Source organism: Macrotis lagotis, chromosome 1 (genome assembly GCF_037893015.1).
Source record: "Macrotis lagotis isolate mMagLag1 chromosome 1, bilby.v1.9.chrom.fasta, whole genome shotgun sequence".
Lineage (NCBI taxonomy): Eukaryota > Metazoa > Chordata > Mammalia > Peramelemorphia > Peramelidae > Macrotis > Macrotis lagotis.
The window spans coordinates 585,961,431-585,977,702 of NC_133658.1; the positions used below are offsets into that span (position 1 = coordinate 585,961,431).

Here is a 16,272-nt window from a genome sequence, read left to right on the forward strand (position 1 = left end):
AAATAAATGTATGAGTTTAATTATAGTACAGTTAAATAGAATCCTAATTGGTTGAATGATAAAAGTCAAATACCCTTGGTAATGGATTAATATCAATAGAGAGGGATGTTATAATGGTGTAGCATAGGATTCTATACTCTTTTTTTAAATTCAATAATCATATAGATGGCATGCTTACTACATTTTCATATGACTCAAAAAGGAGCAATGATATAGTAAATAACATTAAATAACAGAATCAAGATTCAGAAAAGACCTCAGAGCGTTGGTCTGTTAGACTGAAACTAATTAGAATGGAAAATTTTTGTATTTAAGTTTAAAAAATTAGGATAGGATGGGAGAAATGTGACTAGAAATATTATCACAAATATAAGACCTAAAGTTTTATTTAATTAATACAGAATTACTACTAATCAATACTATTAGGTGACCACTGAAATACTTAGAGCAATCTTGGACTCTTTAAAAGAAATTTAATGACCAAAACAGGGGCATATTTCTAATGTATTTTATCCTCCATAATCTACACCTGGAAAACTTTATTCAGGGTCATGTTTTAAATGGGACATTGAAAAACAAAAACAGAAATAGAGGAAGGTTGCCAGAATGTCATAGGAAGGGTAGCTGAAGGATAGAACTGGCATTTAAACTATAGAACAATAGTTTGGGAGATACAACAACCACCCTCTTAAATAAAAAACAATACCACATCTAGAAGAGGGATTGATGTGGTTATAAAGTAGGTAAGTTGAAGAAGCCTTGGAATCAGACCTGAGTTCAAGCACTAATTTTACCACTTATTAGTTATTTGATCTTAGAAAAGCTAATTCATCTGAGCCTCAGTTTTCTTACCTCTAAAAGGGAGATAATAATATTTTGTACTGTCTTCATCTCAGGGTAGTTTGAGGATATATTTTTGCAGACTGGAAATTATTAAATTAGTGTGAGTTGTTATTATGTCATACATGGGTCTAGAAAATATAATTAAGAACTAGAAATAAGGCAATTTAGTGCACCCCCCAAAAAATGTAGAACTTTGAGACTGTTTAGGAATGGATTGGCTGTCTCCTGAGAGTATGAATTCTGCATCAATGTATTCTACATAAGTCTGTTTGACAATCATTTGAGTAGTTGCTAAAAGAAATCCTATGCTGGGAAGAAAACTAAATTTGTTGTTGTTGTTCTTTGTTTTTGAACAGGACAAATGGCATCACAAAGGTGGAAACTAGAGAACTACTAAAGACCCTTAAACCTTTTTATCAAAATTCTATTCTCACACAATCTAATTTAAGTCAATAAACTTCCATTCTGCTGCTAGTGTGTAACAGTATTTCATCCATTTTAGTTTTTTTCCCTCTTATCTTAGTTTTATCTTTTGTTGTCATTGTTGTTGTTGTTGTAGTTGGGGTGCTAATAAAAAGAAGACTATAGGGCAGGTGGAATGGGAGTAGAAACAAAGGTCCCGAGTCACTGTACAAATGGGATTGACCCTGAAATCATTACAAGGTTTTATTACCATTTTTATCATCTTCATCCTCATGCTACACAAGCATCATCAGGCTAAACACCCCAGTCTCCATAGCCAAGGGCAATTCCATAATGCAAAGCTGACGACCTGCTAGGTGCCCTTGCTGTTTTTTTCAGGGCCTGGCTGTGATCGATGGACAACCCCAGAGAAGTGCTTTGTCAAATCTCCAAGCCAGTTTTCATTCTAGGTCAAGGCCTCTGTTGATCTTTGAAAAACTGTTACATACCCTAACCTTTTTTTATCTGAGTGAGAACTGATGAGTATTTTTAAAGTATTTTTAAAGTCTTGTAAAATAAATTGTGCACAGATTTACAATCCTGTTCCCCGATTTTGAGCATTTTGTATTACTGTAGAAAGAGATCTATTGTAATAGATATTGTAATAATGCTGCTAACTAAATTAAGAGAGATCATTTTTCTCTGTTCTCAGGAAACGTGCTTATAGCAAAGAGGCTGTGTATAGTGATAAGTTGCAGCATTACAGCACAGGACGGGGTAAGTAAAAAGGACACTCCTTCTGTCCAGACTCATGTATGAGCCACCCACCAGCCCAGATAGAAGTCCCCTAACCCTTCAAAGTGAAAGTTGTCCTTTATGCACATCACACTATTTGTGTTCACACATACACACTCCCTTTTTCAAGATACCCAATCACTCAAAATTGCCCTTGTCCTCTTTACGTATCTAGGGCACATACACACTTGCATGTTCCTGATTTTATATGTCTTCATTTCTGTCAGGTTGGAAGATATCCTGCTGGTTTTAAATTATCTGTTGCATTGATAGCCAGGCCTCTATGACACCTACAGTAGAAAATGATTGGCTTTTGCAAGTCAATGAATCTTGAAATCAGACTCAGTAGGATAAGACAGCAGACTGTATATTAACATCTCTTTCTTTTTTTTTTAATACAACTGGTTTGGGCAACATAGTAATAAAATTAAGATGATTAACTCTATCTGTCTATCTATCTATCTATCTATCTATCTATCTATCTAATTTATATTCCTATCTATATTCTCTCTCTTTTTTCTACATTTCTTTCTCTTTTTTCTCTATCGCTTTATCTTTTACAAATATTGAGAAGTGAAGAAAATAAGAGAGCCCAAGTAGCTAAAGGCATTATTATATGTTCTGGGATTTTTCTTTTAAATGACTTCTTCAAAAATATTTCTCACTCAATGTTCTTTCTTTTCTCTCACCCGTATGTCAATTCTCTGTAGTGTGGAGAAATTCTGGTCATATTTCTTTAACATGTCTGACATATAGTACTTTGGTAGAATTGTTGTTTCACTCACACAATCATAGAAACACAGAAATATGGCCTTCAAAAGACCTCAGTACATCACCTCATCTCTTCCCCTGACTTCAGGTAGGATAGGACCTAAATTGCTACAGCCTGATGAGTGGATATACTATTCTAAATTATTTCTAGAGAAATTCCATGGCCTTTCTTAGAAACTTGTTCCCAATGCTTTACAGAGTATACTATTCTGGACTTCTCCCTTAGATAGTATCCAGATTAAATTACTTCATTTACAAAATAGGTCCTTTTCTTCTTGCTTGGTCAGCATGGTGAACAGAAAGAAATCAAGAAAGAGAGGCAGGGAGAGAGGGGGTGGGGGGCAGGGTAAAATAAACTTTACTTAATTTTTTTTTGGTATATCACTTCCTTGGCTTACCCTTTTCCTTTCCTAGCTTTATTTGACTCAGGAGAAGAAAAATGCTAGATTTTGGTGATTCAAGTAGATATGACAAATCACTCAATTTCTCTAGGGAAGGGGTAAGAAAGGAATAGAAATTTATTAAGTATTTATTATAGAGTATAAAATTGCCAAAAACTTTACAAAAATTATTTCATTCAACCCTCACAATAACTTTGGAAGGTAAATACTATTATTATTATTATTCCATTTTACATTTAAGGAAACTGAGGTTGACAGAGTTTACATAACTTGCTCAAGGTCATCCAGCTAATATTACCTGGAAAAAGTTTTTAACTCAGTTCTTTTTGACTCCTGTTCCACCTTCTCTCAGCCCTAGTTTTCAGACCTATAAAATAAATATTATAGGAAGTATAACTATTTATATTTCATAAGATTATTGTGATGATCAGTGCAGTGAATGTTTGTAAAGTGCCATGTAATTAAGATGCTATGTAAATATCTAGTTTTGTTATTTTTGCCATTATCATGTCTGTCTCTGTCTCTGTTTCTTTGTCTCTATCTATTTCTTTGTGTCTCTATCTCTGTCTCTCTGACTCACCATGAAATACAGAGAGAGCCAGCCAGGGTGATAAGAGGACATTCCTTCTATCAATGTGATATATTTCCAGGGACTCAAGTCTGATTTAAAGATTTTTTTACTATCAGTTTCACTACACTCTGGACTCTATGAAGGGCATTTCAAACAAGATACACATAAAGGGATACATTGATGATACCCTTTATTTTGGTAACACAGTCATTTATGCATATTTTACCATGACTCAACTCCAGAATTTAATTCTGGAACTGCTCCCCTCCTCCCATAAAGTAACAAAGAAAAACAGTTAAATAAAAGCAACTGAGCCAGTGATCACACACAATAATGCATAATAATTCTGTCCTTTGTATTCTTCCACCTTGCTAACAAGAAGATGGAGGGATATTTTATTATCCTGAATAAGAACTTCCAAGGACCATCCTGAGAGAGAGAGAGAGAGAGAGAGAGAGAGAGAGAGAGAGAGAGAGAGAGAGAGAGAGAGAGAGAGAGAGAGAGAGAATGAGAGAGAATGAGAATGAGGTGTTTGATTACAGGGCCAAAACTAGACAAAGATTGAAACTAAGTTGTATTTGCCTATATTCTCCATGAGGAAGATGTCAATGCATATCAGGACCTTCTGTTCAATTCACAGTCTTAGAAAATTGTGTATGGCACTGAAAAGTTAAGTCACTTACTCAAGGACACACAATAATGTGGAGTGACTAAACTTGAATCAGAGTTCTTGATTCTGAGGTGGGGTTTCTATCTATTGCCCAAGCTAGATTTATTTATCTGTGTTCTTTGCTTTAGGATTTTCTTTTCTCCTTGAGGAAAGGAGTTATTTTACATTCTTGTATTCCCAATGCTGAAGATGTGAAAACTAAAGCATGCAGGATTAGGATTAAGTGACTTGCCCAGGTCACACAGCTAGTAATATCTGAGGCCAAATTTGAACTCAGGAATATGAGTCTTCCTGACTTCAAGTCCAGTGTTCTATCTATTGTACCAACTTTGATACACCTTAGGTACTTTAAAAGGGACCTTAAAAAAATGAAAGTGTGTTTATATGTTCCTTTCTCTTTGAGTTCTGTCTTATCAGATTTGATGCTTATCTGTGCAAATGTTATAACTAATTTTTGATGATATTTGTGTCACTTGCCTTCTTGGAGAGGTACACTTTAATAGCAGACTTTGTTTGCAAAGCCTTAATCCAGTGATGAGTTGACTGAGGTGTTGGGAATTGTTATGCCTTAGTAGAAGGACTGAGAAGTAAGTTGACCTTGTAGCCCCTCCCACACACTCCATATAGTTTGTAATCTACTATACCTGTATAGAGATGGCTCTATCATATCCAGACAATATAGAATAAAATTCTCAAGTAGCATAAAACTGGGAAAATCTTGTCTATCTCAAGGTCAAGCATCAAAACATACAGAGTCCAGGTGTATCTTTAACCTTTCCTTGAGTTTTTTTAGAAGCTGTTAGGATCAGAATCAGAATGATAGAATGTCAAAATTAAAAGGACTTCAAAGTTGATCTAAATCAGCCTATAGTTGAGTATGAAACTTGAAATGACCTTGATAAGTGACCATTTAGTACCTTCTTGAATACCTCCAATGACAGAGAACTCACAATCATTCAAGACAGTCCATGACTTCTTTTAAATTACTGCTGTAATGCCGTTTCTACAGTTTCTAAGGCACATTATTGATCAATTATCCAGGGTGACCATGAACAGCCACAGCAATCCACAAGAATGGATGAGGAGTATCATGAGGAATTGCTACTTCTGCTGATCAAGAAAAGGGGAAAGAGTGCCTAGGAGGTGCCATAAAGTTTATGTTAGGTGCCCTATGTGCTCTCTAAGAGGGACCTGAGTGTCAAGTAAATTGATACTTGACTTCGGCTGACACATTGCTAATTGCTAACAGTCAGTAGCAAGTTAACAGCTACGAGAAAAAGCTAAGCAGCTTTTTAAAAGCAGCCTTCCCATGAGTATCTGGGTGCTTTGGAAATCTGCAGATGTTCTCTCTAAATTGCTGAGAAGAATTTTTTAGTAGTCTTAGAAAATGTTGTGGTTGAAGATCATAAACAATCATGGCCAAATTTTCAAATGAGGAAGAGGGTAAATAGGATTTCCAAATTTGTAATATTACCATTGATTTCTCAGCAAAAGTTTTACAGTAGATTACTGAGCAGATGATTTGTGGGGCTGTGGAAAAAATTGTTTATCATTAGACATCAAAATTAGTTATCAATTTGTTTATAAGAATGAGTCACATTAGGCTAAGCTAGATTATTAATGATAGGGTTATTGGATTGATAAGGACTATTATAAACAAAGTATTTTGATTTCTGTCAAACATTTGATCAAGTTTCCTGTGATAACCTTGTGAAAAGATAAAATATGGTTTTGCATTATAGTTCTTAGATGCAATAATATTAATAACTAACATTTATATAGCATTTTAAAGTTTGCAAAGCACTTTAGAGGTACTATCTCATTTGATCCTCAAAACAACCTGTAAACTTTGTTATTATTTTTGTTGTTGTTTCTATTCTATAGATGAGTAAGCCAAGATTCAGAGGATTCAGATTTCCTGACTACAAGTCCCATACTCTATCACTATGAAACCCAGCTGTGAATAATTGCTAGCTAAAGACCAACATCTTAATAAGATTGATTTATGATTCTGGGTCATTCTAGAAGCTATCTGATGGAATCTGTCAGTCAAGTAACTATTAAATGCCTTCTATGTTTAGGTACTTTGCTAAGGGATAGCTGGATACAAAAAAAGGAAAAGACAATCCTGCTCTCTAGGATCTCATTATCAGAATGGGTCAGACAATATACAAACAACTAGGTGCAAATATGATATATATGTATGTGGTATATGTGTATGTATATATACATATATATATATATGTAAAAATTAAAGAGAATACTCAGAGAGAAGGTACCACTAGTATTATATTTTATGGGATTGGGAAAAGATTTTTTTCAGAGGGTGGATTTTTAACTGGAAACTAAAGGAAGCTGGGAAAACCTGAAGACAGAAATAAAGAGGAAGAGCATTCCAAGTATAGTCAGTAAAAATATCCAGTGACTTCAGTGGAAAAGTCCAGAGTGAAGAGAAGGGCAACTAGGCAGCACAGTTGATAGAGCACTGACCTTGGAGTCAGGAGGTTGGAATTTCACATCCAGTCTCAGAAGTTTGCCACTTCTAAGCTATGTGACCTTGGCCAAGTCACTTGACCCTGATTGCCTCTCATCCATGGCCATCTCCAGTCATCCTGATTCCTATCTGACTGCTGAATTCAGATGACTCTAGAGGAAAAAGTGAGACTGGTGACATCACAGCATCTCCTCACTCAAATCCAATTCATGTGCTTGTCATGGCACCTGCCTGATGTCATGATTTTCTTTGAGCATGAAGGACAAACATTGCTCCAGAGTACAGAGATAGAGGGTCTCATGGGAGAACAGAAAGGAGAGCAGTGTCATTGGATCTCAGAGTACATGGAGTGACTTGGAAATCATATGTAAGAAGACTGTAAAGGTGGAGAGTAGTTTAAAGGGTTTTTGAATGTCAAAGGCATTTTGAATTTGATGCTGGAAGTGATAGGGAGTCATTGGAGTAAATGGCATTAAGGTAGGATTTCTTTGGCAGCTGAATGGATGATGGACTGGAGTGGGGAGAGATCTGTGGTAGGGAGATCAACTAGCAGGTGTTGGAATGTGCCAGGTGCAAGGTGATAAGTGGCTCACCAAGGTAGGGGCTGTGTCAAAAACAAGAAGGGGTTATGTGTGAAATATTTTATAAAGATAAAATTGTTAGGCATCAGCAACACAATTGTATATGGGCAGTGAAAGAGAATGGAGCTGGATGATACCAAAGTTACAAGTTTGGGTGACTGAGAAATTGTGACTCCTGAAATAGTAATTTCTGAAAGTTAGGAAGAGGGAATGATATGTGGGGGAATGATAATAGCTCAGTTTTGGACATGTTAATTTGTGTTTGAGATTTCCAGTAGATAGTAGGATGCAAAATTGGAGGTCAGCAGACAAGTAAGGATATTCATAAGGCTCCTCCTTTGTCCTTTCACAGTCATTTCAATATTCAAAGGCAGCTAAGTGACACAGGAGACAGAGCACTGGGACTGGAGGAATTGTGTTCAAATTTGACCTCAGACATTTAATAGCTCTGTGGCAGCAGACAAGCTATCTAATCCTGATTACCTCCCTACCAAATTTCAATATTCAATATTCACATGTATGACTGATTATATGTGTATGTATACATATATGACATTTTGTGTCTATATATGTGTATGCATATACATATGAATATGGGTACCATGCTCTGTTTTGTTGAGACTACATCTGTAGTATTAGTTTTAATTCTATATGGTTCTTATTTCGTGATTTGTAAACTTGGAGATTCTCAAAGATAGTTCAAGTCATTTAAGTTAAAAATTCTTAAGTGATACCTTATGCAGTAAATAATTACAAGCTGTGATGAGTAGTATATTAAATTGCCCAGAGGATTCATAAAATATTTTTTGTTGCTGTTGAAAGAGTCATGGAACAAAGATGATGGGCATCACTTCTGTAGGCCATATGTTAAAAAGACACAATAATAAAAGAATTTGTATCAAACAGGGAAAGTAATAAAATAATTAATAGCAATAGTCATAATAGCATTTATATAGAACTTTATGGTTTGAAAATGACTTTAAAATATTGTCTTATCCTTATAACAGTGATATTATTAACTTCATTTAGCAGTTTGAGAAACTGAAATAGAAAACATTTAAGTGACCTGCCCAGGGTCACACGGGTATTTTTTGAGGTCAAATTTCTACTCAGATCACCCTGATTCTCGGATCAGCATTCTATCTACTCAGTCATGTAGCTACCAACATGCAGGCTTTCAAAGAGTCTGGAAACCATATTCTGTGAGAAACAATTAAAAAAACTTTAGCTTTGTGGGAGAATGTCAAAGATGGGTTTGTGTATATGGAAGGATGGATACCAAAATAATAATTATCTCCAAATAATTGAAGAAACAGTAGACTTGTTTTGTGAAAGCTGCAAATGATAGAAGACCAGCAAATAGAAGGTCAAAGAATTCCCATTTCAACTCAGTTTAAGAAGGAACTTTATAACAGAACTGGTGAATAGATTTCCATGGATAATAGTGAGCTCTCTGTCCTTAAAGAAATTTAAGCAAAACCTAGGTCACCATCTCCCAAGGATGCCATAGAAAAGAATCTTCAAATGATTGAGAGATTGGGACAAATGAGCTTTGAAATTCATTATGGTAGATAGAACACTGGAACTGAAGTCCAGAATAAAAAAACTGCTAAGTACATTACAAATTTTATTTTCTTTGGTGCAGCTAGCTGGAGCAGTAGATGGAGCAGAACACTGGTCTTGGAGTCTGGAGGATGAGTTCAACTTTGACCACAGATGTCACTTAAGTCAAGTCACTTAACTCTGATTGTCTTTTTTCCCTTTTATTGTTTATTTATTTTATATTATTATGAAAATCTTGCTGTGAAAATAAACATAAACCTCCCTCCCTCCCAAAAAAGATAGAGAAATCTCAAGAATAGTGAGAGAGAAAAAAAAACTGTATTTCATTCTGTGTTCAGATTCTAATGGCTTTATCTCTGGGATGAGTTGCTTTCATTATCATAAGTCCACCAGAGAAGCTGCTTCGATATCTTTTTCCAAAGACACTATTAATAGCTATATTTCCCTCCATTCTATTCCTCTCCACTCTCATTTATTCTATTCTCTATCTCCTGTCACCCTGCCCTGCTCAGAAGTGTGTTTTATCTGATTATTTTCTCCCACAATCTTCCCTCTCTTCTATCACCTACTTCCCCCCTTCCCTCCTCCATCCCTTTCCTCTCATTTTTCTCTAGGGTAAGATAGATTTCTATATCCTATTAAGTGTGTATGTCATTTCCTCTCTGAACTACTTCTGATGAGAATGAAGGCTCACTCATTCCCCCTCGCCTTCCTCCATTCCACTCCATTGCAAAAGCTTTTTCTTGACTCTTTTATGTGAAATATCTTAGCCCATTCTTCCTCTCCTTTCTCTTCCTCCCAGTACTTTCCCTTTATCACCCATTGACTCCATCTTTATACTATATTATGCCATTATATTCAATATCCTCCTGTGCCTTATATATGCTCCTTCTAACTGCTCTTATAAATGAGATGGTTCATATGATTTAACAGTATCTTCTTCCCATGCAGGAACACTCACAGTTCATCATCATTAAATCCCTCATAATTTACCCTTCTCACCTACTTTCTCTATATCTTTCACCTGAGTCCTGTACTTGGAGATCAAACTTTCTGTTCAACTCTGGTCATTTCAACAGGAAAGTTTGACTGTTCCCTATTTCACTGAAAATCCATCTTTTCCTCTAAAAGGGGATGTTCAGTTTTGCTGGGTGGTTGATTCTCAGTTTTAATCCAAGCTCTTTTGCCTTAAAAATATCATATTCCAAGCTGTACAAACCTTTAATGTAGATGCTGCCAAATCCTGTGAAATTCTAGATGTAGAGCCATGGTAGTTGAATTGTTTGTTTCTGACAGCTTTTAGTATTTTCTTTTTGACTTAGGAGTTTTTGAGTTTGGCTATAATATTCCTGGGAGTTTTTCTTTGGGGATCTCTTTCAGGAAGTGATCAGTAAATTCCCTCAATTTCTATTTTACCCTCTGCTTCTAGGATCTCAGGGCAATTTTTCTCCATTATTTCTTTATTTAAAAACTTTTAAAAAATTTTTTTAAGTCAATGGTATTAAGTGACTTGCCCAAAGTCACACAGCTAGGCAATTATTAAGTGTTTGGAGCTGGATTTGAACTCAGGTCCTCCTGACTCCAGGGTTGGTGCTCTATTCACTGAGCTACCTAGCTGCCCCTGCATTATTTCTTGAAAAATGAAGTCTAGGTTCTTTTTCCGGTCATGACTTTCAGGTATCCCAATAATTTTTAATTATCTCTTCTGGATCTGTTTTCTAGGTCAGTTGTTTTTCCAGTGAGATATTTCATATTTTCCTTCCTTTGATTTTCTCATTTTTTCATTCTTTTGGTTTTGTTTTATTGCTTCTTGATTTCTCACAAAATCATCAGCTTCCCTTAGCTCTATTTTACATTTGAAGGAGATAGTTTCTTCAGAGAGCATTTTTATCTCCTTTTCCAGCTGGCCAATTCTGCTTTTTAGGGCATTCTTCTCCTTATTTGCCTTTTGGCTTGTTTTTTGCATTTAGCCTAAACTGATTTTTAACCTGTTATTTTCTTTAGTAAATTTTTTTGTATTTCTTTCACCAAGCTGCTGATTTGGTTTTCATGATTTACCTGCATCACTCTCATTTCTCTTTCCAATTTTTCTTCCACCTCCGTTACTTGTGTTTCAAAGTCTTTTTTGAGCTCTTCTATTGTCTGAGCCCATTTTCTATTTCTCTTGGAGGCTTTGGATACAGAAGCATCAACTTTGTTATGTTCTGACTGTGTATTTTGATCCTCCATGGAACCAAAGTAATTTTCTATGGTCAGATTCTTCTTTTTCTTTGTTCATTTCTTCAGCCTATAACCAATTTACCACACTTCCAAGGCTTTTTTGGGGGGCTGGGGTGGGACACTCCACAAGAACTTTAATTCCTCTAAGGTCTTATGAGAGATTCTGACTACTCTCTTGCCTGTGCTCTGGTCTGTGGATGACAACAGGCTTTCCCCTCTGTCCTGGATTTGTGAGGAGAGCCCCTGCTCCACTATGGTTGTATGGGGGCCCAGACTGCAACATGGATCTGAGTGTGGGCAAACAGCAGAGTGCTGCCCCTAGAGAGAGCAGAGACTTCTGCAGTTCCCCCCACCCCAACATCTGTGAGCCAGGAGCTCTGGAATTGCTGTGTGGCTCTGCCTATTCCCACTGCAGGTTCTCACCACAGGGCTGCTCTGAGGTTGGTACTCTGCTCTGTGCTCACTCTGGTGTGGCAAAGCTCTCTCAGCCCCCCTTCAGGTTGTCCCCAGTGATCCCTGGGCCAAGAGGTCTGAAAACTGCCCCCTCTGCCACAGACCCAGGTGTCTCCAGAGACCCAGGGTATTCCTCAAAGACTGGAGCAGGTTTGCTTCACCCAGCTGCACCACACTATGGCTCTTTCCAACCCCAGTCTTGGTGAAGTTCCTGTGGCACTTCAAGTTGTCTTGGACTGGGAAATTATATCATTCAGTCTTTTGGTGGGTTCTGCCCCCTCTAGATTTTGGCTAGAGTTATAATTTGACAGCTTTTGGAGATTTTGGAGAATGAGTTTCTGAGAATTCCTGCCTTCACACTGACATCTTGGCTCCTCCCTCTGATCATCTTTAAAAAAATTCATTTGATCTTTACAACAATCCTGTAAAATAGTTGCTATTATTATTCCTATTTCACAGAAAGAAAACTGAGACTAATGGAGGTTAAGTGACTTAACATTAGAATCATACTTACATAACCACAGTCACAGGGCTAGTAAGAGGAATAAAAAAAACCTGAGTTTGAATCCCCTCTTCAGTCACATACTAATTGGGTGGTGTCAATTTTCTTATCTATAAAATAAGAACAGGATTGACATATAGGTTGTTACAGGATTAAATGAGATAATGAATTGAAATCACTTTTTAAATATTAAAGTCCTATCTCTGTCAATGTGAAGTTATAATTTTTTATTATTATTATAATGATGATGATTTTCAATTTTATAATCATGACCCCCTGATTCTAATTACATATAGACAGTGTATATATACATATGTATAGTATATTAATGTACCAGAAATCATCTTGACATTGTGAATCTCTGTGGTACAGACAAAGCAAACTCTTCCAGTTAAGGAAGCAGGGCCCTGTCACTGTTTCCTCAAAGGCAGTGTTTGGGTAGCCTCATCTTACAGGTGATAAGTACCTCAATAACTGTGAGGGAGTCCTGGTGGGCAAGATATGTGGAAGCCTCTATGAAGAAGGTGGTTGAATTTACCATGAAGGCTTAATAAGTGTCAAATAAATATAATCAGACAGCAATCTCTGTGGTAAAAACAAAGCAAACTCTTCCAGTTAAGGAAACAGGGCCTTGTCACTGTTCCCTCAAAGTAGTGTTTGGGTAGACTCAGCTTACAGGTGATAAGAACCTCAGTAACTGTGAGGGAATCCTGGTGGGCAAGATATATGGAAGCCTCTATGCAGAAGGTGGTTGAGTTTACATGAAGGCTTATTAAGTGTCAAATAAACATAATCGGACAGCAATATGAAAGTGCCTAATGTACTGGCTCTAAGTTAAATGCCTTCAGTGCCTACATTTGTTCTTTCAGCTTATTACCAGGTTGTCATTCCTGTTTTATCATAGATATTACTACTCTTGGCTTTTACCCAATGGCTCATCAGGATGCCCATGCTTCCTCCTGAGAGATTCACACAAATGGTCCCTTTGATCGCCCTCTTTGGCACTTCCCTCTGCCTTCCACTGAAGGGACCAGCTCTGCCACAATAGTTATTTGGAACCGTTGCTACATTTAAGTAGTAAGAGAAAGCAAGTCAGAATCCTTCTTTCCTTAGTTGGGAAATAACATTCTGCAAGAATAATCACATCTATAAAGGACACTTCTTGAGGTTTTCTAGGAGCATATGCTCAAAGCACAATAAATATTGTCAAAGTAAGTAATGTCAGTTTAAATATCAGGCCCTCAAGAAAAGTTATTTTAAAAAAAATCCCTTCCTTGTTGATGCTTCTGGGATTACCTTGGCTGTTCAGGGAGGTATCTTCATGTACCCAAAGTAGGGGTTGATGTGGGATGTAGCTTCTAGTCATCTTATAAAAGAAAGAAAGGGCAGTATCTGAAACTAGGTAACCATGGTCAGTGGGTTTTTGTTTTTGTTTTTGGTTTTTTTTTTGAGACAGGTCTTCCTTTATTACACAAGTCAAAACCATAGTGGGCCACTCCCAGCCACTCTGACTTCTCAGAGAATTCAGGTGTATGCTTTAGCCCCAAAATGTGTCTTAGAATCTGATAATTTTTTTTAGAAATTTTTTCAGGAAAAATTATCATGCTTTATTTAGTTTTTCAGAGGTGGGAATCTGACACATTCTGGTTGTATAAATATGATTCTAAGCAACTTTATGAGACTTTTAAATTGTAGAAAATGGACTAATTTGTATTAGTAAAGGGGATCTCCTCTCTCCTCCAGCACTGCCTTTTATAAATGAAATTATCAGGTCATTTCCAATATATTTTTTCTCTTTTTCAGTGATTCAATAGAGTCATTGATCTTTCCAATATAGTTTATCCAACAGATTTTTATCTTCTTACTTTGTGCCACTATAATTCATTTATTTTGGAGTAGGGAAGGCAGGTAGGAAAAATAATATGGTAGATTAGATACAAGGTTAACTTTGGAATCAGGAAGACATGAGTTAAATTCTTATCTCTGATATATTCTGCCTGTGATCTTGGACAAATGGCTTAATCTCCCGGGTTATTCTCTAAAATAACTAAGGAGTCCATCTTCTGTATCAGAGAAAAAAATTATCATACCAGGAAAACTTTGCACCATCTCTGAAAGGATCCCAGGATTCTTGTCCATGCCCTTCCATAAATCCTTCATAATATCTACTCAATGCACTGAAGGTCTTCTGAAGTGAGGTGGCACAACTAAGTGGTGCCATAGTATATGGAGCTGTGGGTCTGGAGTCAGGAATACCTGAGTAAGAACTGTGGCCCAGACATTTCCTAGCTGGGTGATCTTGGGTAAGTCACTGAAACTCTATTAACCACAGTTTCCTAAATTGCAAAATGGTGACAGTATCATCTCAAGGTTGTAGTGAGGATCAAATCAGTTAACAATTGTAAAATATCAGGCACTTAGTGGTTTCTTAATAAGTGTTATCTGTTATTATTATTATTATTATTACAAGAGAAGAAAAAAGTTGTGCAATGCTAGTAAAATAATGATATTCAAAGCAAATAAAAAGCCTGTCTTTCTGTTAAAAAAAATCTTGTACTGAAATTCTTCATTCTTATTATGATGACAATAGCTGTTTATCTAAGTAATTATCTTCCCTAAAGACATTAGAATCTTGATAACTTTAGGAGAAATAAATGAGACTCTAATAGCACAATTTCAGCAACTCAGCCTCTATGAGGCAGAGAGTTTGGGTGAAAGTGTATTCCTTGTAATATGTGATGGTGGAGTAGTGGATAGAGCACTAACCCTGGAGTCAGGAGGATGGAAGTTCAAATCTAATCTTAGACACTTGATACTCACTAGCTGTGATCCTGAGCAAGTCACTCAAACCTGATGGCCTCCCATCCAAGGCCATCTCCTGCCATCATGATTCATATATTACCACTGGACCCACATGGCTCAGGAGGAGAAAGAGAGACTAGTGACTTAGCTCAGCCCTCCCTTACTTGAATCCAATTCAGGTGTTTATCATGCTGATGTCTCCCTGATATCATGGTCCTCTATGAGAACAAAGGACAAGCATTGATATCAAATCAAATGGACAATAGTCAACAATTAAATCTATTATTAGAACATCAAACCTCTGAGGACTATTGGACTTTTGGAGTTACAAGAAGCATGAGGAAGACTCTTTTTTTCCATCTTCAGCATTTTTCTACTGCAAACCTTCTCCTAACTAAAATTGACTGTATTTCCCATATCTCCTCTAATGACTGCTATGCCCTGAAACCTTGGCAACCCCTTTTCAACTAAATCTAGCTTTGCAAATATGTCTTAATCATCAAACAACTAATACGAAATCTGCCAGACCTTGATGCTTTTACCTTTGTTACACTCGTTTTATTCTGTAGTGAAAAGACACTCAGGGGAAGGGAGCAGTTCCTTGGAGCAAACTCTGGAAGGCCCTTCTCTCCTAGAAAGGCTTTAGGTACAAACCAGGTGATGGACTGAGATAGATTGGCTTTCCAATGAATTTCTTGACCATAGAAACAGTTAAAGGGACTGTGATTTATAGCTGGTGAAGAAGCCTTGGAGGTCTTCAAATTCAAAACCATCATTTTAGAAATGAGGGAACTGAGAACCAAGAAGGCACAACTAAGAATTATCTGAGGCAGGATATGAATTTAGGTCTTCCTGATACAGTTTCCAAAGTGACACCACATTTATTGTCATTGTGTACAATTCCATCAAGGGCAATGAGGTGACACAGTAGATAGAGTGCTGTATCTGGAGTCGAGAAGACCTGAGTTCAAAAGCAGACTCAGATTCTTACTAGCTTTGTGATCCTGGGCAAGTCACTTCACCCTGTTTGTCTCTGTTCTCATCTATAAAATCAATTGAAGAAGGAAATGGCAAACCACTCTAGTATCTTTGCCAAGAAAGCCCCAAATGGCGTCATGAAGAATCAAACACAACTGAATAACGAAAAGTACTCTGTCATGATGTTCCTGAAAATACTGAGATTTGGTAACCCAAAGGTCAGAAA

At 36.7% G+C, this 16,272-nt stretch overlaps 1 protein-coding gene across 5 annotated transcripts in view; it reads left to right on the forward strand.

Moving 5' to 3' along the window:
- EPHB1 (EPH receptor B1) overlaps positions 1 to 16,272 on the forward strand; it is an 890,754-nt gene that overhangs the window by 779,461 nt on the left and 95,021 nt on the right. For all 5 annotated transcript variants that reach the window (XM_074214828.1, XM_074214827.1, XM_074214825.1 and 2 more), the window contains one exon: positions 1,958 to 2,022. In XM_074214828.1, the coding sequence (XP_074070929.1) occupies positions 1,958 to 2,022 (65 nt within the window). The remainder of the gene's footprint in view (positions 1 to 1,957; positions 2,023 to 16,272) is intronic.